Here is a 27268-nt window from a genome sequence, read left to right on the forward strand (position 1 = left end):
GCTATTTTGCGGAGGGCGAGGAATTGGGGGTTTACCTTTGATTCAAAGGGTTTTTGTGTGGAAACGTTACGCCCTTTCAAAACAAGCATTGGCAAAATCCATATGCAATGTTCTCGCAACCTTTACACTAGTAAATTATTAGTTTATATATTGCAAGCGATTGCTACAAAAAGGAAAATACGACCAAAACGAGACTGCCAATTGTTTGCATGAAACATATTAAACTTGGTTAATATTCAATGACGTGGCCATTTCATAGCCAAGAGATACCTGCAGCCCAGGCCTGGACAGTCTCTGTGCCTAAGATTTTGTAATGTGAAGTCAAAAAAGAATAAAACAAGCATTAAAAATGCAATAGGGTCTCGCCTTTAAGTTAAAGCCATTTGCTTTGGTATACAATACCATTAGTAAAGCAAATGGCTTTAACTTAATAAAAGGCGAGACCTATTGCATTTTCAAAGCTTGTTCCTGAATGCAGTTCCCATTACAACAGGTGTAAAGCATGTAACATAGTTCAGTGGACTAATGCTCTTATTGGGGTGATCTTTGTGTATCCTGAGTGTATCATGTTCGACTCATTTGTGGCCAACTCAGCCATTCATTCTTCCGAGGTCATAAACTAAGTATCAGTGAGTTTGGTAGTAATTAACATCTGTCAGCAGCGCCCAGATCCGAGTCAAATCATGTGCGCTATGTAGTTGTACTCATTAGTCCGACTGTAAGTGCAGGCGTACATACAGCACCTTCTCGAGAGAGGCAATCAACTCAAGCTGTCATCACTTCGAAGTGGTAAAGGAGGGGGTGACGGGGTCGGAATCAAGATGTGGGTTTGTGGAAAAAACACTGGATGGCCACAGCAGAGTGTTTGTGCCCCGGAAATACAACGCTTTGTTTTCCAAAATTGCGAGTTTTTCGACACTTTAACTCCCCCCTTCCTCCGCATTAATTCCTCTTTTGAAGTTTCCTTCTTCTTGGTGAACTGTGATTTATTTTTTCTTTGACTCGCTGGGTGTAAGCACGAGGAGGGGGCGGAAAGGGGAGGCCTGCTGAAACTGAAAGAGGAAGTTGTCTCTTGGCGAATACGAGCCTGCCCTCCAGTCCGTGCGTGATGTCATGGGAAATTCTGCGCCGGCAGCAACCAGCACCACCCCGAAGCGCATCCTTTTAAAAGAATCCACAACTGGAACAGACATCAAGGGAAACTTAACCGTGGCAAGACAAACGTGCAACTTAACGCGCAACAAGAACAATTCGCAGCTAGAAGATAACTTAAAGGGTAATGAACCAATAACGACTTCCCAGAGTGCTTTGAGGCGACACATCCAAGTAAAAGCACTCTAAGCCACTTGAAGGGTTGTGGCAAGGCAACGCAAGTGTAACTAACAGAGATAGCCCCGTTTTAAAAAAGAAGCGCCTTGAAGTGATTGGTTTCGTAGTGCTGCTCGACACGAGGTCCTCGTTCATTCATTCATCCATGGAGGACCATTCTGTAGCCATGAGCACCGACAGCTTCCTCGTCGATATGGGGAAGGGGCAGATGGTGATGTTCCGGGACGACACCCGGCGGCGCCGCGACTGCTGGCGGTGGCTGGCTGGCATGTCCTTCGCAGCGCTAGCTGGAGCCACCCTCATCTTGGCGCTGCTTTTCTTCAATGTAATTCCTTCGCCGCACAGCTCCTCCAAGCACGTAAGTTATTTGTTTGTATTATTCAATTTAGCCTTATTCTTGGTCTCAATTCCAAATGGAGCCCGGGCTATAATTGTTGAAAACCTCTATATGTCGGGGTTGTCTGAGGGGCCTGGGAGTTACGTGTTTGACATAGAATGACAACCAGGTGCCAGGACTTTGGAGCGATGTCACAGCTAGGTAAGCGGCCCTAAAAGGTGCCTATACTAGCGAGGCATCCTTCTGACAGGTCATTTTTGTACGTCTAACTCAGAGAGTGCGAAGGCATCTCCCGTGGAAGAGCGCTTGCCTCGCGGATGTAGAGCATAACGCCTAGAAGCAAAACTCCACAGAGTCTTCGCTCGGGCCTGCGGGACTCACTCAGCCCTGCAGATCTACATCGAGTGCCTGTTAAGCTTGCCCTGCCCTCTGGGTCAGCCCAGGTGGCACCAGCCGCCCCCGGTCCCCTGGCAGGGCAGGCTGGCAGCGCCCGGACTCAGGCTTGTGGTGATTGGGCCCTCAGGCCCTCATGCATACAGATGAAGGACGCAGGACACTGGATTACTGGTGCAGTAAACTGGCCAGGAGCACGTGCGCTCGGCCCCTTTTATTGTCAGGGTCACCTGACTGGTGACGCCTGTGGTGGGTGGGTGTTCAGTGTGGGTTACATGTTAACTGGAACACTAGAACGTATCCAGCCGGATACTACATCCCTCCCAAACTTTAATGAAAGTTAAACCAAAACGAAGTCCAAACCTGTGGGAGAAAACGCACAAGTTACAAACAAAACATTGACTGGCAAGCAGGACTTCCACGTAGTCTCTTTGCTGATGGTCGACTGCCGGCGAGGGTGTTCTGACAGCCGGGACCACTCTGTCTCTTTGGCACACAGTCCAAGTGCTCTATGGATGCGTGATTTGGGACTTACAACGTGGAAGTGCGCTTCACAGTCTCTTTCTTGTACCGCCGTCGGTGGAAGTGTGGGTGGAATGCTGGTGGACCCTCGTTATTCGACCATCCGCTGTATGCCCTGGTAGAGGTGTTTCCTCCAACTAGTAGTTGTCTTCTTACAGGACTCCCCGTTGCAGGATATCCCTCTCACGGATACCCCTCTCTCGTGGGTGTCCCCTCTCACGGGACGACCCGGAGGCCCTTTTGTTGCCAGGCTTCCACTGGAACGGTTGACCGCGCCTGGTCGCTCCAATCGCGTTGGAGGAGTCGCTGCGGGTCCTCTTTCCGTGTCCGAAGTTCCACCTAAAAGGGTGCTGTTGGCACTTGGTCCTTCGCGCTCTGCCTCTGTTCTCCTAGGATCTCCAGAGCCAGCTTCAACAGTCCATCTCTCGTCTTGGGATCCGCTGCCACCGGTGTCCCTGAGGCCTCTGCCCCTTGGATGTCCACGGTCCTGGTTCCGTGACGTCCCTGAGGTGGTTGTTACCAACGGACCGGCCTGCTCGTCTCTGTCATCCCCGGGTGACCTTCGGGTTAGCGCATCGACGTATACTCCCAGTGGGGCTGACGTTGTTTTCCAGGTACTGGGTCTGGGTGTCCATGCACCTTCTCACTCCCCTCTTCGGGTACTCCTTCCGGTGTGTGTGTTGATCTGTCATGCACACCTCTGTGCTCTTCTCCTTTCTTCTTCGGGTGTTCTCCTTCTGGTGTGTGCGTGTTGATCTGTTACGCACACCTCTGTGCTCTTCTCCTTTCCTCTTCGGGTGTTCTCCTTCTCCTTCCACTGCGACGTGATCCAGTCTTCCTGCCTTTGGCTCGTCCTTACCAGGCTTCCTCGTGTAGCGTGCACTCTACGCGTTTCCCTCTGGTCTTGTCCCGCCACTAGGACACTGTCTTCCTTTCGCTCTGTGACTGGACCAATCATCGCAACCTTCTGTCTCGAAGTTGCTTCTGATGTTGAGTGATGTTACTGGACCTCTTTTCCTACTCCTCCTGGTCCTCTTTGTGAACCTCTCGTGGGGTCCTCTTCACTGACGTCCCTTCGGACTTCCTCTTCTCTTCAGCTCTGACCTCTTAGCAGGTCAGTGCACTCTCCGACCTCTTGTAGGTCTATCTCCTCCTGACGACCAACTGGTGGTCAGCAACCTCCGCGCGACCATCTGGGTGGTCGGCAACCTCCGCGCGACCATCTGGGTGGTCGGCAACCTCCGCGCGACCATCTGGGTGGTCGGCAACCTTCGCGCTACCATCTGGGTGGTCGGCAACCTTCGCGCTACCATCTGGGTGGTCGGCAACCTTCGCGCTACCATCTGGGTGGTCGGCAACCTTCGCGCGACCATCTGGGTGGCCGGCAACCTTCGCGCGACCATCTGGGTGGCCGGCAACCTTCGCGCGACCATCTGGGTGGCCGGCAACCTTCGCGCGACCATCTGGGTGGCCGGCTTCACGAGGTGCGTCACGTCGTGCGACTACCTGTGTTTGCTGAATTGTCGAGTGCTGGTGCATGCTTCTCTTCGTACTGTCGCGGTACATCTTCAGAGTCTTCGTACCGTCGCGGTACATCTTCAGAGTCGCGTCGCTCCTTGCGCTGTGTGATTTCTTGATGTAGTGGCTTCTTGGCGCCACTGGGTGTACTCTCTGCGCGCTCCTCAACCTCCTTTGTCCCTGGAGCCGTGTCCGCTTTTCTTGCACGTCTTCGCCCTTGCCAGGTGCTGAGCTCCTGAATCTTCGTTCGCTTCTCTGGTGTTGCTCCTTTTCATACTATTGCAACGACAACCTGTGGCCACCAGGTACCGATGCGCTCTCGCTCTGTCTCAGCTTCGTGCTTCTGGTGGTCTGCGCCACCGCTCCGTCGACCTGCTCCTGGTTGCTCCTCTCGGCGCGCTCGTGTCTTCTTTCTTCTACCCTTCTTGGAGTTTCAGCACTCCCGGCGCGTTCCGGCACCTTGTCTCTTCATCCTCACAGGCAGTGTGACGGCTTGGCGCCACCGTGGCATGGCAGCTTTGCTGCGCACTCGCTTTTGCATCCCTGTAGATTCTTCTCTCTTTTTTTTCAATCCCCCGGTCTCCTGTTGCTACTGGGTTTTCTTTGGCTTGCTGTAGGCTTGTTTGCTTCTTTTCTTTTCTGCAGTACCAAAAGTGTCCACCAGATGGCAGGGTAGCGCCTTTCCAGGCACCGGCAGTCTTTCCTTCGTTCTGGGCCTTTCCGGTGCTCTTCCTCCCAGCAGCTTGGGATCAGAGATGCAGTGGACGAGCTCCGGGCAACTGGCTCCTGCTGCTAGACAATGGGTAAGTCCCTTAATTTTACAGACTGCGTGTGTGTGTGCCTTTTGATGCTGCAGGTGAGCGTCTCTATCTCCTAGCGCACCTGTACCTACTTCTGGGCACGTCAGTCTGCTAGGTCCTCTGTGATGCCCGCCTGGGGGCTCCTCGCGCTAGTCATGTCGCGCCTCGCTGTGCTGATCTCTCTTCACCCCCTCCCGCCCCCCGCAGCCTCACTCGGCTTGCATGCTGCCCTGGGAGCGGGCGGGGGGAGACTGTGGTCTCTCCGTGCAGTGGCGTCTGCGGGTGGGCTCCGCTTCTACACTGGTGAGTCGCTTCTCTCTCTCCGGGCCGTGGGCTGGATGCTGCTGTCCTCTTCACGGAGCCGACCGCCTGGGGGCACCTCGCGCTCTTCGCGCATGTTTTTCTAGCGCTTCAACCGCGCCGCCGGTCATCCTTTGACCTGCCCTTACCCTCCCCGCCCGCAGCAGCAGCAGCTCTTCAGTTCACGCGCTGTCCGGTGCGGGGGAGGGTGACCACCACTGTCTCTATTCTGCTCTCGTGAGGAGGGGCGGGCTGAGTACCCTTGCCGGCACCTTTACTTTTCTCCCTTCTTGGCGGCGCTGGCTGCCTGCAGTCGCGTACCGCTGCGGGTGGGCTCCGCTTTCATTCTCTGTTCCTTCCGCCCGCAGGCGTGCTCGATCTTGGGCGCATGCAGCGCGGGGGAGGGGCCAGGCCGAGGAGACGGGGGTCACCGACCGATGCTGCGGCGCTACCTCTGCTACGGTGCCGCTTCACTCGCTGCCTGCCCCAGATCCCGCTGCCGGTGGGCTCTCGCTGGCTTCCTGGTAGTCGCCCTTTTCCCTCACGGAGCCTCTGGACACCTCTCACATTCACAGGCTCACCTCCTTGCGGCCAGATGCGGGGTGGGCACCCGTTGCGACTTCCTCATGTTCGGGGTCCCTCGGTCGCGGCTGATGCGGGTGGGCTCCGCTCGGCCTGCAGTAGTCCCCCACGGCACTTCCACGCGGGGACCGATTTCAGCGGGCGCATGAGGTGCGGAGTGGGCTCCCGTTCACCTCGCTTTCTCCCTGGGGCACTTGGCATGCCCGCAGGCCTCCGCGACAGCTGGCGCCTTCCTCGCAGGGGGGGTGCCGATGCGACGCGGCAGCTCTCCTCCCCTCACTCGGTTTCCACGGCCTCATACTTCCCCCACCAGGACCGGGGGAGGCGAGGCCACCGCACACGTGGGCTAGGACCCACTCGTCGCCATTGTGGTGATTGGGCCCTCAGGCCCTCATGCATACAGATGAAGGACGCAGGACACTGGATTACTGGTGCAGTAAACTGGCCAGGAGCACGTGCGCTCGGCCCCTTTTATTGTCAGGGTCACCTGACTGGTGACGCCTGTGGTGGGTGGGTGTTCAGTGTGGGTTACATGTTAACTGGAACACTAGAACGTATCCAGCCAGATACTACAAGGCTGGCAGCGTCCGGACTCAGGATGGCAGCGCCCGGACTTGGGTGCGTTCCGGGCTGAGTCGAAGGCTGGAAGTTCCAGTCTGCCCGCCGCCCTGCAGGCGCTTCCCGCTCGTGAGTCCAGGTGACCCAGACTGCCAACAGGAAGTGCACGCGCGCGCTCTGTACACAGCTCTTTCTAGCGCCTTCAAGAGTGCGGATTAGATAGGGGCCACGTGAAAAGGAGAGCGAGGCTAGAACTCTGCCCTGTTGCTCATATTTACCTGTCTTCTAGCTTCATACTCTTCTTTCCTCCCATCCCCCTCCAAGCTTTCTCTCACTCGCCTACCCTGGCCCTCCTTTCTTCCTTGCATTCCTCATGCGGTCACCTTTCTGTCTTCCATGTTTAATACATCCTCCCTAATCCCCCCTAATCTGTCCTTCTTTGGTGGCATGCTAAGTACACTAATTGGATGCTTGTTTAATGAAATGTTGCTGTCTCTCGGACGTCTGCTACCTGCTAATTGACGTTTTCGTTTTGTCTTTCAGGAGGACCCGACACACGTTGAACCGGCCCCCGAGCAGTATATAAGTAAGTATCTCTCGCCCTCCGACCTAGACCAGTGGGTTGAGCGCCTGTTGCAATGATCTAATGCCTAATGGTCCTTGCAAACCCCAGATTAAAATCGCAGCGCGAGGGGTCCGGGTGGGCCGAGGTACTCAGCCTTTCATCATTTGTAGGGTCGATAAAAAGAGATTCAATTGTCCACTTCCGAACCAACACACTAATGAGAAAAAAAACGCATGACTACTTTGCATCAGTCTAAGGTAGACATGAGTTCTGTAAACCTTAAATTTCCCTGCGCGAGATAACACGAGAAGTTTCTGTCACCCATTTTTTCCAACGAGGAAGATAACATACGGAGCTCCCGGAAGCCTTTCACCCTCCAGGAAGATAGCGTCATTATGGTCCGGTACGGCCTACCGCCCCCTCCTCCCCTCTACTGTGACAGAAACCAACTTAAACATTTGTTTGGAATAGGGGGTCGTAGACCCCCGATCTTATTTATTAACAAACACACATATTTGCAAACAAATATACAATTACGCAGAAATGACAAGACAGGATTCGGTACATTTGATTCATTCCTAGCTTTAACAAAACTCTAATACATAATGTTCCTATCCTACACGTTTTGCATCCAGCAGATTTGTCGTTTCTCTCATGGGAGACTAGATGATGGCAGGCCACGTTATAGCATAAGCATCATGATAGACAGGCCATGGAGAGGAAATGCATAGGTTACATGCATGTGCACATAAGCGTTGGGGGGGCACATGGGGACACATAGGCCTCATAATTTTTATTTTCCTCATTCCCTCCTTGTTACCTAGTGAACCCCTTATGTAACATCTATTTTCATGAGACAGTCGATCTGTTCTTGTAGCATTATTTTTCCATTTTCAATGCTCTGTAAATGGGGATGTGGAACATATGCGGTAGCACACAGGCCGCAAATGGCCGGGCCACACTGCAGACATAGGCAACAACTGAATATTATTAATAGTACCAACCCACAGACGGTCAACACTTTCCATCCCCATGCCGATATTAATCCCCAGAGCCAACTGGACCATGTCCACGTGCCTGGGTCTTGATGTATGCTTTGGGCAATCTTGTGGAGCCTCGTTATTGCTTTGTATACAGATGGTGCGTTATTAGGTATGAAAACGCAACAGCTAGAACCGATGACCCTACAAGCCCCGCCCCTATCCGCCAGGATGACGTCAAGAACAAGACGATTCTGAAGAACGACCAGTCTCATAGCATACTGTTCCTGGGTCAGATTCCCCAGGGCCGATGCAGTCACATTAGCAACTGTTTCTAGAATCCTTGTTAACCTTCGGATAAGTTTACTATTCTGGACGGGACCTATGAAGAAAAAGAATCCTTTGTTGTCTCAGTTTGGTCAATGCCAGAGGCATCGAGCCCTCGTCTGTGTCTGACAAGTGTGAGCCGAAGAACTTGATGATAGCTCGATGGGGCCAGGAAAACGGGTGGTAGAAGGAATGATATGTAGCAAGTCCCACCCCAGTCTAAGGGCAGCTGCACATAGGCTGTCTGGCCACAAATAAAGTAGGTGTGTCGTGATGCTCTGAAATAGGACTTTCCTTTGTCTTTGAATACTATTATAGTATCACACTCACTGTGCCCCAAATGTACTGAGCCTTCTTTTCTGACACACAAGTTCCCTTTCACTGGCAGAACAGTAATTGAAGATGGACCTGACATGTGTAGGGGCTTTACGTTCAACACTATGAAATCGAGGGTCGCATTTCCTTGCAGATACTCTTCAGTTTCTAGATCTGTACCTTTCATTTGGGGAAGACCCTCTTCATCTGGGAAACATGCTTCGTTCATGACTTTATTCAAGTTACCCCATACCCACTCGCCCCTACAATCCTCCTCTTGACATTCTTTGGCATCACCGTTGATGGATGTCATTAAGGCAAACCATGCTCCGCAAGAACCATTATGGGAGAACGGAAAAGGGAAAAGAGGCAACACTCCCTTTACCTTCTGATACGGGGGAAGCCGGCCACAGACCCAGCAGTCTGTAGCGTTACTAGTCTGATGTGAATGGTGCAGCATCTGAATAAAGGTATTGTTACGCAGGGCAAGTCGATACGATAACTCATGGGATGGTAGATCACTAAATGTGTGTTTTGTGGTATCATTAGACGAGGAGTGTAAGAGTGAAGCAATAGGAGGAAAAATAGCATGTAGTATTAAGCTGATACATATTATCGTGATACACAGAAGAGATAGAAAAATCAAAGTAACTATACATCTGCCACGTAATATTTTACAGTATTTGCTTTTCATCTTGCTCTTTCTCTCGTTCGCTTTGTTCGAGATCTTATGCAAGCCAGAATGCATGTTCAACCGCTTCACTACCTAGTGGACTTAATCGATCAAACGGCTTCTGACTTATGAGATCTAAGTTTAGCTTTATACGTCTGCTGCGGAGTCTCCTCTAGTAAAGGGGGCTCAAAGTCCGAGCAGTCAGTGTTCTTTTTGAAAGTACAGTTATTCCCGAAGTAACGTTTACAATGATGAAGATGTATCCATCCTTTCCGTCCCTCGACTTTAACGGCGGTCCTTGTGGTTAGCAACACCAATTTCGGCGTCTTCCACCTCGGCTCAAGAGGGCTTGATCTATCAAAGTTCCGGATCAGCACATAGTCGCCAGGAGCGATCGAGTATTCTTTGACCTGGGTGTTGTCAGGGAAAGCGGCGGCAACCTGCGAACGACAAGAGAGTAGTGCAGACATCAAGGAAGCCAGGTAATCTGTCAGCATGTTGTTATCAACATCAGTGATTTTTTTAGGCATTGGAGTGCCCCACATATTCGGTGGTCTACCGAAAACCACTTCATAGGGAGATAAGCCTGTTCTAGAATGGGCTACCATTCGCATGTAAAAGAGGGCAACCGGTAGGGCTACCATCCAATCTACACCTTTGTCTGCGCAAATCTTTGCTAGTTTTATTTTTAATGTCTGATTATGTCTTTCTACAAGGCCTGCTGCTTCAGGATGTCGCACACAATGGAACTTCCAGGTATACCCTAACAGAAGGGACACTTGTTTCATGAGTTCAGAGGAGAAAGGCTGACCATTGTCGGAATATACGACACGCGGTAATCCATAACGTGGGAAAAACTCTCGTACCAATTGTCTGGCGGTAGTTACAGCAGTATAATCAGGGACTGGATAGGCTTCGGTCCACCTTGATAATGAACATACTACTACCAGGACATACTTGTAACCTCTACATCTATTCATTTGGATATAATCCATTTGGAGGACCTCAAAAGGATGGTCAGGTGGATGGAATCCACCTTGTTCCATCGGAATGCCTTTACCTGGATTGAATTGGCAACAGATCATACATGTCCTGACCTTTTGTTTCGCTGCTGCACGCAGGTGCTTGTTGAACCATATATTCTGTAGGCTGTCTAGCATTGCTTTCTCTCCTAAGTGTGCAGGACTATGTGCGGTATTTATGATCACTTGTACCATCAAATCAGGAAGAAACCATGTGGATTTGCCCTTAGTCATCCAACCCTGATCAGTCAGTACCCCTCCTTGTTCCGACCATTTCTTTAGTTCGTCTAGAGTTGCATGTGTCTGTATGTCTTGTACATCCTTGGAAGGATCCCTAACTGTCATAGCTTTGGACAGTGATGGTACCTGTGACTTTGTCATGTCTAGTGGGGTCTGAGCTGTCTGTTTAGCAGTTCGGTCTGCCAGATCATTGCCTTGGGAAATGGTATCTGTGGCTCTAGTATGTGCTTTGCATTTTAGGATAGCTATGGCTGTTGGTAAATGTATCGCTTCCAGAAGGGCTTGAATGAGGGGGCCATGCTGTATCTTGGCCCCATGAGAGGTCAAGAACCCTCTTTCTCGCCAGAGCACCCCGAAATCATGAACTACCCCATATGCATATTGGGAGTCGGTGTAAATGTTTACTTTCAGGTGCTCAGCTCTTATGCATGCTTGTGTTAGGGCGATGAGCTCTGCTGCTTGTGCTGACAATATGTCTATTCTTTTAGTCTCTATTATTTCAGTATCAGTAGTCACTGCATATGCTGCCACTAATTCTCCCGCCCCTGTCCTCATGCATGAACCGTCAACATATAGTGTTAGGTCAGGGTCTGGAAGTGCAACGTCTGTCAAGTCTTGTCTTGGCTTAGTCACGGTATGTATTACTTCAACACAGTCGTGTGGGGAAAGGCTTTCTGTACTGGAGGGCAATAGAGTAGCGGGATTCAGTATGTTGCATCGTCTGATCTCTAAGTGTGGTTGGAATAACGTCAGCTCATAGCCTGTCAGTCTAGCTACAGTCAGGTGTTGGGTTTGTGTCCGGTTCAAGAGAACCTCCACTGCGTGCGGGACTTGTACTGTCAGGGGGTGGCCCAGCACTATCGAGTCACTTTGTCTTATGGCTAAGGCCGTTGCTGCAACAGATTTTAGGCACGCAGGCAAAGCCTGTGCTACTGGGTCCAATGTACTAGAGAAATAAGCACAGGGCTTGTGTTTTCCTGCATGATCTTGTGTGAGGACAGATAGTGCTGTTCCATCCCGCTCTGTCACAAAGAGTATAAACGATTTGTTGTAATCAGGGATCGCTAAAACTGGTGCTTGACATAAAGCTCTCTTTAATTCTTCAAATGCCACAGTGTGTTCTTGTGTCCAAGGGAGGACTTTCGTAGAGGCTGCCTCCTGTGTCGTCAACTGTATTAGGGGCTTGGCTATGTAAGCATACTGGGGAATCCACTGCCTGCAATATGAAGTGAGGCCAATGAATGCACGTACCTCCTTTTGTGTCGTGGGCTGTGAAAGACCTGAAATTAATTGTATACGCTCAGGTGTCAGTTTCCTACCCTCCTTGGATAGCAAGTGCCCAAGGTACGCCACTTGCTGTTCACAGAATTGCAACTTCGAAGGGGACACTTTGTGCCCCTTGTCAGCCAGGAAATGTAAAACCATCAGGGAAGCATCTTCACAATCATGGTCCGATCGTGCAGTGATGAGAATGTCATCGACATACTGTATCAGTGCTGTAGAGCTAGGCATATGAATACTGTCTAGTTGTCTTTTCAGTGCCTGACTATAAATGCTAGGACTTTCCGTGAAGCCCTGTGGTGCTCTCGTGAATCTGAAGCTGCGACCTTTTTAACTGAAACCGAAAAGATATTGGCTGTCCGGATGTATTGGAATACTGAAAAATGCGTTCTTCAGATCTATCACTGTAAAGAACGTAGCATTCGCATCAATGGCAGTCAATATCGAAGAGATGTCCGGGACCACAGGGTACTGTGGTACCACACATTAGTTTAACTCCCGCAGGTCCACAACTAATCTATATACAGGTGGTATATTGGGGTCAGTTCTTTTAAGAATAGGAAGGACCGGTGAATTACATATATTCGAATCAGTCTCAATCACCACCCCTTGTGCAATCAGGTCATCTATTATTTTTAGTAAACCCACTTCAGCCTCGGGTGGTATTTTGTATAGTCTAATCCGTGGTAGCACTACACCTTCCTTTAGAGTGACCTGGTGTGGTGTTATGTTCATGTAACCTACGTCAGTTGGGCCTTGTGCCCATAGGTGCTGTGGTACGTCTCGGAGCCTGATGTCAATATCTTTCATTACAAAATGTCCCTTGAAATCACGTAAATACAGTCGCACTCCTTCTGGTGAGCAACAGATTACTGCTCCTAGTTCTTTTAATGTTTTTATACCGAGCAAGTTTTCCGGACATGATTTAGTAAGTAGTAAGTCTGTAGTATGTATCAGTGGACCAACTCCTAAGGAGACTGGTTCTGAAACCTCATTAACAATAGGTCTACCTGAAAATCCCAGGGATACACTCTTTGAGCCCGAGAGGGGTGCCCCGGGCACCTCGGAATGACTAATGGTAGTTCTACTCGCCCCAGTGTCAATCAAAAACTTTTTATTTTGTCCCAGTAACCGGGCATGTACATAGGGACCCGCTTGGTCCACAGGAACTGGAATGAGGGGCAGGTCGAATTCCCTCTCTGGGCAGCTTCATGAATATGCTTGGTATTCTGGATAGTTGTTTTGAGCGTGCTCATACATTTGTGTTGTAGCTCGGGCTGGTGCAGATGCATGGACGGACGGTGGCGGCGGTGGAAACGTGTCTGATATCTGATGTGTGTTACTGTCCTTGGGAGGATATTGACGAGGCTTTGTTTTACCTATCGCTATATTGTTTTTCAGCACTGCACACTCATTTACGAAGTGGCCTGGCTTCTTGCAATAATTACAAGTCCCACTATTTTGTTTCGTGCTATTCTTGTTCGAGCTTGCATTTGTGTTTGCCGGTGTCGATTGGGCCACCAGCATCTTCATCTTTGTGTCTTTCATGCGTCTCTTTTCTTGGTCATGTTCCTCTCTAATTCTGTTCTGGTGATACTGTAACATCTGTAACATTTGGGAAGGGCTGTTTGCTTGCCAAGTACTCTCAACCTTCAGTACTCTATACTTTACCTCAGGTATGGAATTTTCTACTAATTTGCTCACAAAAAGATGGGGATATGAATCACTACCGGGCTTAAGGCCACTGTTGATAGTAAAACATTTCTCAAACCTAAAATAAAAATCGCTAGTGTCCTCGTCTGGCTTCTGTTTACAGGCTGAAATAGCATCCCAGTCTTCTTTCTTGGTAATTAATAATCTTGGCAAAACTTGTACAAGGAGTTCAGGTAATTCTTTAGCTCGGGGACCCAGACCAACCCCCGGGCCTCTTGCATTTTCTTCTGTTTGCAACACATCCCAGCTAATCTTGCTCTCTCCCACCTCCCAGTCTTTTTCTTTAAGCTTCTCGTAAATACCAGCAGGCAATAGTACTTTTAATAACTTTAGAACGTCCGCATATGTATATTCCCCTAAGTGGAGAATGTCTTTTAATTCCCTGTGAAAACCCCCCGGGTCTTTGTCATGGGAGGGCAACATCTTTTTCATTTCCAGTATCTCTAATTTTGACAGAGGGGTGCAGACATACACCCGTTGTAGTTCATTGTTTGCATCCTTTACAGGATGTACCTCTCGTAGGGGGTTCAGTTTGTCGTATGCCTGCCCCTTAACCTGGGGTGGAACGGGAAACAGGGATCTAGTTACATATACTATATATTTGTGTCGCTGATCCAAGATGACATTAATCAGTTCAGTACCCAAGTTCATCCATCTGTCTAGTATTATGTCGTCCAGCAACCTATACAATATACCAGGACCAGAGTACTGACTTTCATATAACGTTATTAAATGTTGGACCATGTAAACACCAGCTAAGCGCTGTTCATTCGGTGGAAGGCTCAAAAACGTCTGTGCTACGACATCATTATTATATAAATCGTATTGGGATACCCACAGGGTGGCTGATCGTGCTAATTCAAGTTCGGTTGGGGTTAAGGGCTGTTCATTACCTAACCATTCATTCACCGCTTTGTCGGTGATTTGAAACAAATTTTCAAGGGAAAATCTCTTTTTTATAGCCGTTCCCTGTTTACGGTAATTCAGGCCTTTGGGTTTCTCGAATCGTCGGGCATGGCCCACGTATTGTATTTTATCTTGGTCCCCTGCTTCATCATCAGATGATAAAGCAGCTTCATCGTGCGGTCCTGCTTCGTGTGACGCTATTATTGCTTTTCGGATTTTGGTCAACATGTTGTCAGTCTGTCCTGATTTATCATGCTGACCGGCATCTATGCGATCACTCCAACCAGTATAACGATGGTCTACATCCCCGTTTCCTTCGTCTTTTTCTCTGATCAGACAATTAATTAGGAAGCGAAGGATGTAATTCTTAACAACCACTTTTCTATTTTGTATAGCATCTGCTATGCTCTCAGGACCTTCCCCTGTTCTTATGAATGTGTACATTTTCTTTAGATGTTTATCCATATCTGGTAGTTTCTCCAGATCTGTGACTGCTCGTCTAAGCCGTAGTGAAAACACAAGCATCCTGCCCTTTCCTGGGTCTGGATCATATATACATTTGGGGATGTCTACTTTTACTGTCGACACCCCTCCTGACGCTGTCCCGGATCCCCCCTCCCCGCCGTCATCGAGCTCCTGGAGTTGTTCTGGCGTTGGGGGTGCAGGGAAAGATCCGTCCACGTAGGCTGGTGGGGATTCCTCTAGATAGGTGTCAATAAACCTGTCGGATGCTGTTTTTAATTTTCGGGGTACTGGCGGAGGAACTCTAATGGGTCTTTCACTGGAGTCACTTTCGCTAGTTCCTCTGAAAGGACGGGGTAAATACCAGCAACGACAGTATTCATTTCTCTTTCAGTCTGCTCTCTTTTCACTCGTTCCCCTTCCTCCCGTAATTTCTTTTCTTTGGCTTTTTCAGATTCATCCTTACTTCTCTCTATTTTGTGGAACTCTTTTTCTGTTCTTCTATGTGACTCCTTACGCCACAACTCAATGGCATCCTTCTGAGCAGGTCTAGATTTTCTCTTCCATATTTCTTCCTCTACTTTCATAATGCTTTCCGCATCCCATGTTCCCGTGATGGGCCATCTATATTTTGTCTCTAAATCCTTCGTGTAATCTACCCATAGTTCTAAAAACAACACGGCATCTAAACCATGCTTACAGTACATGAAATGTCCAGGTGTGTCCCTAGGCGGAATGTTAACTGGTTCCTCTAGTACACCTTTTCTGGTACATATTGTACGTAGTTTCGAAAATAACGGCATGTTGGAAGGTAGCCAAAAACAAAAATCACAATAGCGCTGTAAAAACAAAAACTATAATAAAACAAACTTACATAAAACCTGACACATTCAAACCTAACTGAACCTGACTAGGACAATAACATTCATACAGGTATATCGGTGCACCTTGAATACTTTGAGATCTCTATTTCCTATAACTCTAGCTGCATGCACTTGAACATACAGGTCTCACAAGTGAGAACCCGTCTTGATTGCAACCCCCATGAGAAAACTCACCGGGAAGCGGAACTTGAACTTGAACTTGAACTTGAACTTGAAGTCGAAGGCCTCCGAAACTTGACGCTGCGCGGGGAATGGCGTATCCTAGGTGGATCTCCAGAAACCTTGGACACAGCTCTCTCGCAGGTGGGCTCTGGGTTAGGACAATCTGCGTTCCTCACCGCCTCGTATGGATGCCTGGTCGCAGTCCGTCTCCTTCGTTGGCCTGAGGGAGTTGGCGGGAAAACCCGCGACGTACGTACTTGAAGTCCGTCACAGCTGTGGAAGGGGGCAAAACTGTACCTTCATCTCCGGCGTGTGGGGAAAGAGAATTGTCCCTGTTCGGGCACCATTATGTCGTAAATAAAATATTACGCTCTCTGAATTTCAGAATATCAATAGGATCATGCATAAAGCAAGAGGCTGAGTCTGTGGTATCAGGTTCAAAAAGGGCTTTATTCCAACAACTCGAGTCATAGGGAGAATATTACCATCACCACAAGGGATCTGGAAGGGTCTCAAAAGTATTCTCAAAACATTATTCACAGAGTACAGTATATATACATCTCCATAATGTACGTAAGCAAAAAGAGCAAAAGAGAATGAGATAAGAGCATGTGGGCGTGTAAGAAGGTGTGAAGGTGGGCGTCCTAGTGGGCGTTTACTTGATGATAATGGGTATTTTGTCATAGGTGGGTGGATACCTGGAGGGGGTTGCGTGATCTGCTGGAATTGTACTGGAACTTTGCCTTACTTGTGTTCAACTCGAGCATGACGTGGTGTAACAGACGTGGGGAAGGGTTGCTATGCAACCGGGAAGTCTGGAAGTGAGGCCTTCAGTGAGTGAGGCCTTCGGTGTCAGGACGACCAGCACATCTTGTTTTATCTGATATCTGATGTCTGGAGCAGGGACTGATTTGTAACATAGGTTGCCCATCACCAAGAGCCAATGTGGCATTTATTTCTTCATTTACTTCATTTACTGCAGAGGCCTTACATGGGGGCTATGGGCTTTTTACTGACGTGAGCTTTGCAATCTCACAAACAGAGACAGTAAGGCTAGGCTTTCTCCTTTGCTGAGGGGTTATGTTGATCCCTCCTTCTCCAGGCAGGAATGCGGCTCTGTAGGAGTAAGCAGATAACCGTGCTCAATACTGTCTCGGCACCTCTGACAGGGCCCCTTTGGCAGAGGCCCAAGCGTGCAAGGCCAAGGATACGCAGCTACAGATTTCAGAGCGTTCTGAGGCCCGAAGCCTCTTCTCGGCTCTGGCTGGGCCACAATAATGGAAATGCAGGAAAACATGATGCAAAACGTGTAGGCCTCAGAGCAGATTTGTCGTTTCTCTCATGGGAGACTAGATGATGGCAGGCCACGTTATAGCATAAGCATCATGATAGACAGGCCATGGAGAGGAAATGCATAGGTTACATGCATGTGCACATAAGCGTTGGGGGGGCACATGGGGACACATAGGCCTCATAATTTTTATTTTCCTCAGTCTAAGCATATTGATGATCACATTTCTGCGTATTCCTTTGTGCCTACGGCGAGGTCAACACGCTGGCCCCTCCCCCTTAAATCCAAATTGTCCCATGCCCCCTAACCAGAGTGCGCATGCGCAGGGGGCCCAGCTGACCCGGAAGTACTTCCCACCAGGCAACCCCCATACGTTCAAGACTTACTCCATAAAGGAGCCATGCAGACAGCGCAGCTTACTTATGCCCGCGTGCGGGGTGGCCAACCAGCCAATGGAAAGCGTAACCCCCCTTCGGCCCCGCACCGTTCCAACCAACCGGTTGTAACTGCCCCTGGAGTCTGGTGAGAGCCACATGTCCCTCCCCTCTGGGCGCCCCACTTAATAAGGAGCCCCAAAAGATTAGTAAATTTAGTCTGTCCAACCGACGACCTTACCGCATGACTCGAAATACCGCCTAAAAACATGACAAAAAAGGCATTTACATTCACTACATTCAACTTTTCCTCGTAATTGACACACTGTGGAAAAACACATTAACCATACTTTGCTTCAAAACAAACATCTATCTCAGGGATGGTGGGTGGGGAAAAAGATTAGAAAACCTCCCGAGGGAGGGGGCACACGCGACGGGTGTGCTACCGAGGGGAGCGGAGTGCAAAGAGACTGCACTTCGTGCTCCCCCTGGCTTTAAAGGGTCGCCCAGCCTCCAGCTGGAACTGGTTCCTGGCAAGGGGTCACCCGCGACCCGGAAGTGATCGGATCACTTCCGGGGCGTGGAGGAGCCTTCCATGACCCGGAAGTGATCCAATCACTTCCGGGGCATGGCCCCCGACCAATGCGGGGGGCAACGGGACGGACGAGAGACGGGGGCACGGCCGACCACCATAATGGCGGCGGGGCCGATGCCGGCCCCACCTTCCTGTATGGTCCGGTACGGCCTACCGCCCCCTCCTCCCCTCTACTGTGACAGAAACCAACTTAAACATTTGTTTGGAATAGGGGGTCGTAGACCCCCGATCGTATTTATTAATAAACTCACATATTTGCAAACAAATATACAATTACGCAGAAATGACAAGACAGGATTCGGTACATTTGTTTCATTCCTAGCTTTAACAAAACTCTAATACATAATGTTCCTATCCTAGTCTAAGCATATTGCTGATCACATTTCTGCGTATTCCTTTGGGCCTACGGCAAGGTCAACACGCTGGCCCCTCCCCCTTAAATCCAAATTGTCCCATGCCCCCTAACCAGAGTGCGCATGCGCAGGGGGCCCAGCTGACCCGGAAGTACTTCCCACCAGGCAACCCCCATACGTTCAAGACTTACTCCATAAAGGAGCCATGCAGACAGCGCAGCTTACTTATGCCCGCGTCCGGGGTGGCCAACCAGCCAATGGAAAGCGTAACCCCCCTTCGGCCCGGCAACGTTCCAACCAACCGGTTGTAACTGCCCCTGGAGTCTGGTGAGAGCCACATGTCCCTCCCCTCTGGGCGCCCCACTTAATAAGGCGCCCCAAAAGATTAGTAAATTTAGTCTGTCCAACCGATGACCTTACCGCACAGGCCTGCATAGTAGACCGACTATCAGGCCCCCCCCAAAAACCCAAGGTCATACTCACCATTGAAATTGGTCCAGCCAAGCTAAAATTTTGCCCAGGAATAGCTCGTTCCCCAAACGTGAAAGGTGCACCCCATCTCGCAAGTAGCAGACGGCCCCTTTTATGCACCCATGAGCAATAACCTGTAATCTGGGGGTCCTAAACAGCTTGTCTATTTTATTATTGATCCTCTGAACCGAGTGATTGAGAGCCCTCACTGATTCCCCTCCCCGCCACTGAAGCCTCGGTATCATGTGTGACCACACAATAACCGCACCTGGGCAGCGCCTGGCCAGCCATGCTGCCTCTGACAGCACCGTTTCAATCAGGACCCTCCTATTCAGGTGCACCAAGTCGTTACCACCAAGATGTAAAATGATAGCGTCGGGGGGAGTGCCTAAGGAAGCAAGCATGTGACCTATCCGTTCCCTGAACCTGCCGAAACGCAGCCCCCCGTGCCCAAAAAAGGAGACCCTGAAGCCTAACCGCTTTGCGTGCGCTGCCCCATTTCCTTCAATAAAAAAGTTACTTAGACGGGAAACATACGAATGGCCGAAAATACACGCATGATGTTCCAACTTGGCGTCCGGAGAATCGACTTTTGTCTCGGTTGTGTCTTCTTCTTGGTGAGGTGTCGCTGTCTCTCTTCCTGCGTGACAGGCCGAGGGAACTGACAATAAAACAAGGAAAATAGTGCCATCAGTACCATTGCCATGGAATGTCATAACATATGCACTCGCACATAGCGCCTGAAACAATTGGAGGACCACCGCCCAATCTTCTGTACCTTCCCTTCCCCAAGGCCCCGTGCGACTGCCTCGGTGGCGGCACCTATTCTGAAGGAATGTGTTCCAAAATCACTGGGGTCCAGCCCCGCTCTGCCTACCGCCATATCCAAGACCCGTTTAAATTGAAATTTGGTCAGCGGGTCCCCCCCGTGTGCATTAACAGTGGGCCCCCCCGCTACTTGGTCTGTATGGCAAAAACGCTTCCATATGTGACACCGGGCAGCAAGGGTTCCCCGGTGCCCGCCGCAGAACCACTACCTGCCCCCTCCCTTCCTGATCTGTCTTGGATCTCCAAATAGTAACCTGCAAGGCATTGTTATGCAAGCGTATGTCACCGAGCTGCAGGCCCCCCCCCAGGTCCCCTTTATTCTTAGCCACCAATTCCCCTATCCTAAAGGCCCCATAGAAAGCTAAGGTGAAAGCTGCCTTGAATAATAAACATTTCGTCATGGTAGTGCAGGTCTGCTCTAGCACACCTAAAATCGATGCCAAGGTAGTAAGACCTATCGGGCCCCTGTAAGTGCTGCCAACCTTTCAATGCCTTGCGCACTACAAATGTCTGCGTAGGGTCCCGCCTGCCGCTCATTTGTGCAAAAAAGGAAATGGCTGCCATGTGTCTCCTAGCTGACCCCACTGTCCGTCCTTCATCCCGCAAGGTTTGCAAGTAAGCGCACACCCTAGCCGAATCCGCCCAATGCCCCTCCCCCTGGTCCTTCAAGAAATTGCAGTATGCCCCAAACGCCCCTTCGTATGCCTTCCTTGTTCCTGGCGCTAGGCTAGCTGCCACCAAGTCCGGTAAGTGGGGGCACCAATCTGCCAGAGCTGCTCGGGTAAAGGCGTTGGGTGTGGTGCTGCTCCCGGGAGATGAGATCTGAAAACCTGCATCTTGAAACGAGACAATGCGTCAGCGGCGTGATTCAATACCCCCGGGACATGTTTTGCCCTAAACTGTAGATTTAACAGCATGCATTTCAAAACTATCTCCTTGATTAAACGGAGGATCATTTTACATTTTGCTGACTGACTGTTTATGCATTCCACCACTGTCATGTTGTCGGACCAGAAAACAACTGCTTTGTTTCCCAGTTGTTCCGGCCAGACTAACAATGCCACCCAGATGGGGAACAATTCAAGGAAACCAATGATCGACGTGAGTCCAGCGTCAATCCACCATGCCGGCCAACGCTGCGCCACCCACTGAGTGCCCAGAATGGCGCCGAACCCCTCACTGCCCACGGAGTCTGTCATTAAACCCAACTCCGCACAGGAGGTGACTGGGCCCGGGCCACAGGACAGAGTCATTGAAGTCCCGCAGAAATGCCAACCAAATACGCATATCCTGCTTGACCTCTTCGCTCAGTTGGGTGTGGTGGTGCCTGTGCTTCAGGCCAGACATTGCTTGCGCAATGGATTTTGAAAAAGGGCGCACCATTGGTATGATACGCAATGCAAAATTAAGTTGACCTACCATTTGCTGCATCTGATGCAACGTTACCCTTTTGGTTTCTAGACACTGTCTCAGTGAGTTTCCAAACCTTGTCACTTTATCATTGGGAAGCCGCGAGCACCCCACGACTGAGTCTAGCTCGATCCCCAGGAACTCTATGACCGCGCTGGTCCAATGGTTTTTCCCTGTGCTAGTGGCACCCCAAAGCTCTTCATCAGTGCACAAAATTGCTCCAGCGCCTGCCCACACACCGTGCTCCCTGGTGGCCCCAGAAAAAGGAAGTCATCAAGGTAAGGCAGCACATGCCTATGCCCCGTCGCCTGTCTGAAAGACCATTCTAGGAAAGTGCTAAAACATTTCAAAATATGCGCTCGACACAGAACACCCCATAGGCATGCACATGTCCATGGAGAACTTGCCCTCGAACTGGAAACCAAGTAGGTGGAAATCACTCGGGTGAACGGGCAGCAGCCTGAAAGCAGATTCTATGTCGGATTTAGCAATCAGCGCCCCTGGGCCCAAACCCCTCAAGAGTTCAATTGCCTGATCAACAGATGCATAACGCACAGAGCAGAATTCCTCATCAATGGAGTCATTCACCGACTGCCCCCTTGGCGCTGATAAATTGTGAATCAGCCTGAATTCTCCTGGTTCCTTCTTAGGGACTACCCCCAGGGGAGAACACACAAAGTTATGCACAGGAATCTTGTCGAATGGCCTGCCACTCTGCCCAACCTACATTCTTTCTCAATTTTTTCCGCCACCACCCTAGTGTTCTGCGTGACCGACAATTGGTTCCTGCAAAAGGGTGGACCCACAAAGTCCGCCTCTGGGATTCTAAACCCTTCCCTGAAACCTTCGATCAGCAACCTTGCCGTGGACGCGCATTTGTATCTGTTTAACCAGGGTGTCATTGCATGCAGAAGAATCGGGGACCTAGCTTTCCTGAAAACGCCTTCAATCCAATTTTTTGGCCCCTCTATCCCTCTGTTTTTTAAGACATTTGGCTTCAGCATGCCCTAAGTTGCCACAGAAACTGCACGCGTGTTTAAATTTGCATGTCCCTGGTGGCCTCTCGCAGGTGCGCCTATTGAAATCCCAACAGCATCCCTTCTTCCCAGCCCCCCCACCTGGTGCAGATGAGGGGAACGACCGAAAGGGCTGCGGCCTTGGCGCGTCCCTACCAGGCTCTGCTGTCAGACCGCCCAAATGATCTAACCAAGCTATCCTCTCAACCTGATTCCATTTTAGCGTTGGATCGGAAGCCCTGATTCGCCTGAATTTCTTGTCATAATCCAACCACCCTGTGCTCCCTTTCGTTGCCTGCGCCGTGCTAATCCTTGACAAATAACAAGACATTGCGGGCGCCTCCTCCGGAAAACGCTCTGTCATCACAGCCATGTAAATATTGAACGCCAGCATCCAATGCCTGATGTTCTCCTCTACCCTGTACTTCAGCATTTCATTCGCCCACTCACGTGCGGGCATATAATCTTTTTTCCTCCTCATCTCTTCCCTCTCAACCTCGTCTATTAAGAGTGAAAAAATGTCAATGTAAGTCCCTTTCCAAATTCTCTCCTTAACCTCCTGCGACAAATGGCGGGACAGAGATTCATACGATGTGCGCGATTCGCCCGCACCTAACAATGGCAATGTCTGCGGCTTACCATGCGAAAGTCCTACAGTGTCTTTGGGGATCATGACCAATGGAACTTCTTTAATTTTGCTTTGGTCGATTAGCTGTCTTGCCTTTTCCAATGCGTCCGCCCCGGCCACACCCGCTGCACTCAAATTCAACCCCATGCTCCCCAAGCCAGGGAAGCACGGCTGCTAGACTGGAGACAAAATCAATCGGCAGTGTTGGTACCCCCCCCGAGTGCGGTTGGAACATTTATCGAAACATTGGGCGCCCCTGGCACTGGTACCACCCCTGCGGGGATAGGATTTGCTGGTGCTGGTGGCGAAACAATGTGCTTCGGAGGCACCGGAATTAATGCAGGGACCACGGGACCTGGCACCCCAACCGGATCTACGGGTGAACGCTCGCCTGCCGGTGGGTCATGGGACGCGGGCACTACAGGCAGCGCTGGGCCCCCCCTTACCGCTCCCAGGGACAACCTGCGTTCCTTTCTTTGGCCTATTCTTTTTAGGAAGGGGGGGGAAAGCTTCTCTCGTGGGTAAAGCGTCCCTGCGCGACCTCCCTGAAGACCCCTCTTGCGCATCCAGTCTATCCGCCAGCTGCGCCATGGTGCTATCCATCTCCCCTATCTTTCTCATCAGGGCGTCTAACACATTCGCAATATCCGGGCGCCGTTCGCCGCGCTTAACTTTTGGAGGCATGGCCACCTACGCTGGCAACTTTTACCGCTTGTTGTTGGAGGAAAAAACACGACCGGCCACAGCACCCACGCTACCAGAGCCTCAATACTGGCTAGCCCAGCAAGGCAGGTGAGCAATCGGCTCCAACCCGTTTGGCTCCTAGCAGCGCCGGGATGCAGGCCCTGTACGCGTCCTCAGGCACCCTCTGCGACGGCCCCCACGTCCTCGTGCGTCCCTCCCGATGCGTGCACAAAGGCAGACACTCCCTTGCTCGCTCCCGCTGAATGGGATATTCGAAACGCTGCTCTGCGCTCTCCCGCTCGTCGCTGCGTCTTCGAGCGTCCCTCCCTATGCGTGAACCAAGCCAGGCACTCCCGATGAAATCTCGGCGCTCTCCCGCTCGTCGTTGCAGGCAGGCAGGCACCACGGGGACCCAGAAATCCGGCGAAACCGCAGCCGACAACACTGTGGAGAAAACGGAAAAACATTAGAAAACCTCCCGAGGGAGGGGGCACACGCGACAGGTGTGCTACCGAGGGGAGCGGAGTGCAAAGAGACTGCACTTCGCGCTCCCCCTGGCTTTAAAGGGTCGCCCAGCCTCCAGCTGGAACTGGTTCCTGGCAAGGGGTCACCCGCGACCCGTAAGGGATCAGATCACTTCCGGGGCGTGGAGGAGCCTTCCATGACCCGGAAGTGATCCAATCACTTCCGGGGCATGGCCCCGACCAATGCGGGGGGCAACGGGACGGGCGAGAGACGGGGGCACGGTCGACCACCATAATGGCGGCGGGGCCGATGCCGGCCCCACCTTCCTCTATTCATTGCCCCTCTGATGGAAATACAATGCCGAGCTCCTGGAATGTTTGCATTGCGCCGAGGGAGCTCATACAGAAAGCCCGTCAGCCTTTCACCCCTTTGAGGGAGATAACAGGAGGAGCTCCCGTCAGTCTTTCATCCCTCCAGGGAGATAATATTAGGAGCTCTCGTCAGCCTTTCATCCCTCCAGGGAGATAATATTAGGAGCTCCCACCAGCCTTTCATCCCTCCAGGGAGATATATTAGGAGCTCCCGCCAGCCTTTCATCCCTCCAGGGAGATATATTAGGAGCTCCCGTCAGCCTTTCAACTCTCCAGGGAGATAATATTAGGAGCTCCCGTCAGCCTTTCAACTCTCCAGGGAGATAATATTAGGAGCTCTCGTTAGCCTTTCATCCCCCAGGGAGATAATATTAGGCGCTCCCGCCAGCCTTTCATCCCTCCAGGGAGATAATATTAGGAGCTGCCGCCAGCCTTTCATCCCCCGGGGAGATAATATTAGGCGCTCCCGCCCGCCTTTCATCCCTCAAGGGAGATAATATTAGGAGCTGCCGCCAGCCTTTCATCCCTCCAGGGAGATAATATTAGGAGCTCTCGTTGGCCTTTCATCCCTCCAGGGAGATATTAGGAGCTCCCGCCAGCCTTTCATCCCTCCAAGGAGATAATATTAGGAGCTCTCGTCAGCCTTTCATCCCTCCAGGGAGATAATATTAGGAGCTCCCGCCAGCCTTTCATCCCTCCAGGGAGATAATATTAGGAGCTCTTGACAACATTTCATTTGTGTGTGGAATATAACACGAGGAGCTCAGACTTTCATCATCTGAGGCTGATAACACGAGAATCTCCTCAGACTTTTATCCTTCTCCTGTCATGCTTCTCAGGAAGCCCACAGGTAGCCTCTTTTTATCCCAGCGAGGTCCCTTCAGTAGTCCATGTACGTTTGTGTAGATACCTGCTTGTGAGACGCACGAGGGGGGCCTCGGGACCCAGTAAGGTGTGAGTGAGTACTGCATTGTGGGGGTTTCTGGGGTCAATGTTCTGGTCTCACCCATTGTCACATGCTGTTCTAACTCTGCCCTTCCTTCCACCCTTCAGGCCACATCCCCCAGCAGATCAAGTTACAGGCCCGGGAATCGCAGAAGCCCGCAGCTCACCTCATAGGTAAGGAGAGGCCCTCCGGCATCTGTGCTCCTCTCGCAGTTTTTTATACCCCACACATCTGTATGTTCTGTATCCAAACCCCTCTATGTCTTCATCTTTGTGTCTCCCCATCGCACCATCCATCCATTCACCTACCCATCCACTCACTCATTCATCCATCCATCCATCCATCAACTCTCCCATCCATCCATCCATCCATCCATCCATCCATCCATCCATCCATCCATCCATCCATCCACTCTCCCATCCATCGTTCTTCCCATCTACCTAATCATCCATCACGCTTCTGTCTACTTCACCTTGCTTTCTCCTTCTTTCTTTTACGAGGTATCAGCCTCTCCCTTCGTGTCCCCCCACACTTTTGGCCCTTATTTGTTATTTCCTTCCACTTGTCGGTCTCTCTCCATGCATATGTATCTCTCTATTCTGTCTCCTTGATTTCCATCCACACATTCATTCATGTCTCTAAGTCACTTCCCATCTCTCTCACGCATCTCTTTTCTTCCATGCATCTCTTCCCAGCCCTTCCTTTCATCCCTCTATCTTCTCTTCCCTTTGCCCATCTCTTCTCCTTCTCTCTGTCCGCCCCTCAGCTATCTCTTTCCTTATGGACACACTCCTTCCTTATGGACACCCTCCTTCCTGTTTCTCTCTCCTTCATCCCATCTCTCCTCCAATCTCCAGTCTTCCTCTATCCTCCACCCTTTTCTGTTTACTTATATCCATCTGATCTCTTTATCTATTTTCAGCCCTTCTCTCTTTCCTTCCTTCCATCATCAGATCTTTCTCTTCTTTTATTCATCTATATTCTACATTTCCTGTCACCCATCTCTCTTTCTCTATCCTGTATCTATCTCTCCTCTTTCCTCCTATCCATTATCTGACCCACATTTCCTTTAGTGCACATCTCCTCCCATCTCTTTTCTTCCTTCATCTCTCTCTCTCTCCTTCTTTCTTTCCTTCCTTAGTTTCTCTGTCCAGCTGTCCTTAGTTCTTCCCACTTCTTTATCACTCATCCTCTTTTCCTTCAGTCCATCTCTCAGCACCTCCACTAGTCCTCCCCCTATTCCAGGCACCTCTCTATTCTGCTGCCAGCGAATGGGCTTCTTTGATCGGCTCTGCCCTGGAAACTGGGTTGGTCCCTCGCCTTAACAGGGCTTGCTTCTTCTTTTGCAGCTGACTTTAGCAACAAGGAGGTAGAGTGGATCTCAAACAAGGGCTATGCCTTCCTGGAGAACGGGATGAAGCTGGAAAACAACCGCCTGGTCATCCCCTCCCGCGGACTCTACTTTATCTACACTCAAGTTGTCTACTACGGGGGCAAATGCGCAGCCCAAGGAAGTCTGTACCTGACACACTCTGTCAAGAGGCGCTCTGAGGCCTACCCCGTCGACATGGCTCTGCTGAGCGCCACCAAGTCAGCCTGCGATAGCACCTCCCACAACGGAACCCCCTGGTACGAGACCATCTACCTGGGAGGGGTCTTCAGCCTGGAGGAGGGCGATGTGCTCTCCACATTAACCTCCCACCCATCCCACCTGGACCCTAAGGGCGCACAGAACTACTTTGGGGCCATTGCAATGTAACAGAGAAAATTGCCAGACAGATGGACAAAGGGAATTGAAAAAGTCTGTAAAAGAAAAACAGCTAAGCAGAAGTAAAAACAAGGAAACAGATATAGAGAAACCAACCAGCGAATAAAAAATATTGTAAAAAAACAAACTTCCAAAAAGGAAGAATTTAAAAAACAAATTAGGAAAATAAAAACATTAAAGGCAAAAACCAAGAAAAAAA

General features: G+C 50.5%; 1 protein-coding gene across 1 annotated transcript; it reads left to right on the top strand.

The window, feature by feature from the left end:
- The first annotated feature begins 1161 nt into the window (after positions 1-1161).
- On the top strand, positions 1162-27268 carry LOC146789067 (tumor necrosis factor-like). The gene is made up of 4 exons (XM_085629971.1): positions 1162-1687; positions 6883-6925; positions 25409-25474; positions 26651-27268. The coding sequence occupies exons 1-4, from the start codon at positions 1475-1477 to the stop codon at positions 27058-27060; spliced, it is 732 nt and encodes a 243-aa protein (XP_085486097.1). The 5' UTR covers positions 1162-1474; the 3' UTR covers positions 27061-27268.

The sequence above is a fragment of the Triturus cristatus genome, chromosome 10 (assembly GCF_964204655.1).
Source record: "Triturus cristatus chromosome 10, aTriCri1.1, whole genome shotgun sequence".
Classification (NCBI taxonomy): Eukaryota; Metazoa; Chordata; class Amphibia; order Caudata; family Salamandridae; genus Triturus; species Triturus cristatus.

Coding starts and splice junctions, on each gene's coding strand:
- LOC146789067 (XM_085629971.1), top strand. CDS start 1,475: ATGGAGGACCATTCTGTAGCCATGAGCACCGACAGCTTCCTCGTCGAT. Junction 1,688..6,882: donor CGCACAGCTCCTCCAAGCAC/GTAAGTTATTTG, acceptor TTTGTCTTTCAG/GAGGACCCGACACACGTTGA. Junction 25,475..26,650: donor GCCCGCAGCTCACCTCATAG/GTAAGGAGAGGC, acceptor CTTCTTTTGCAG/CTGACTTTAGCAACAAGGAG.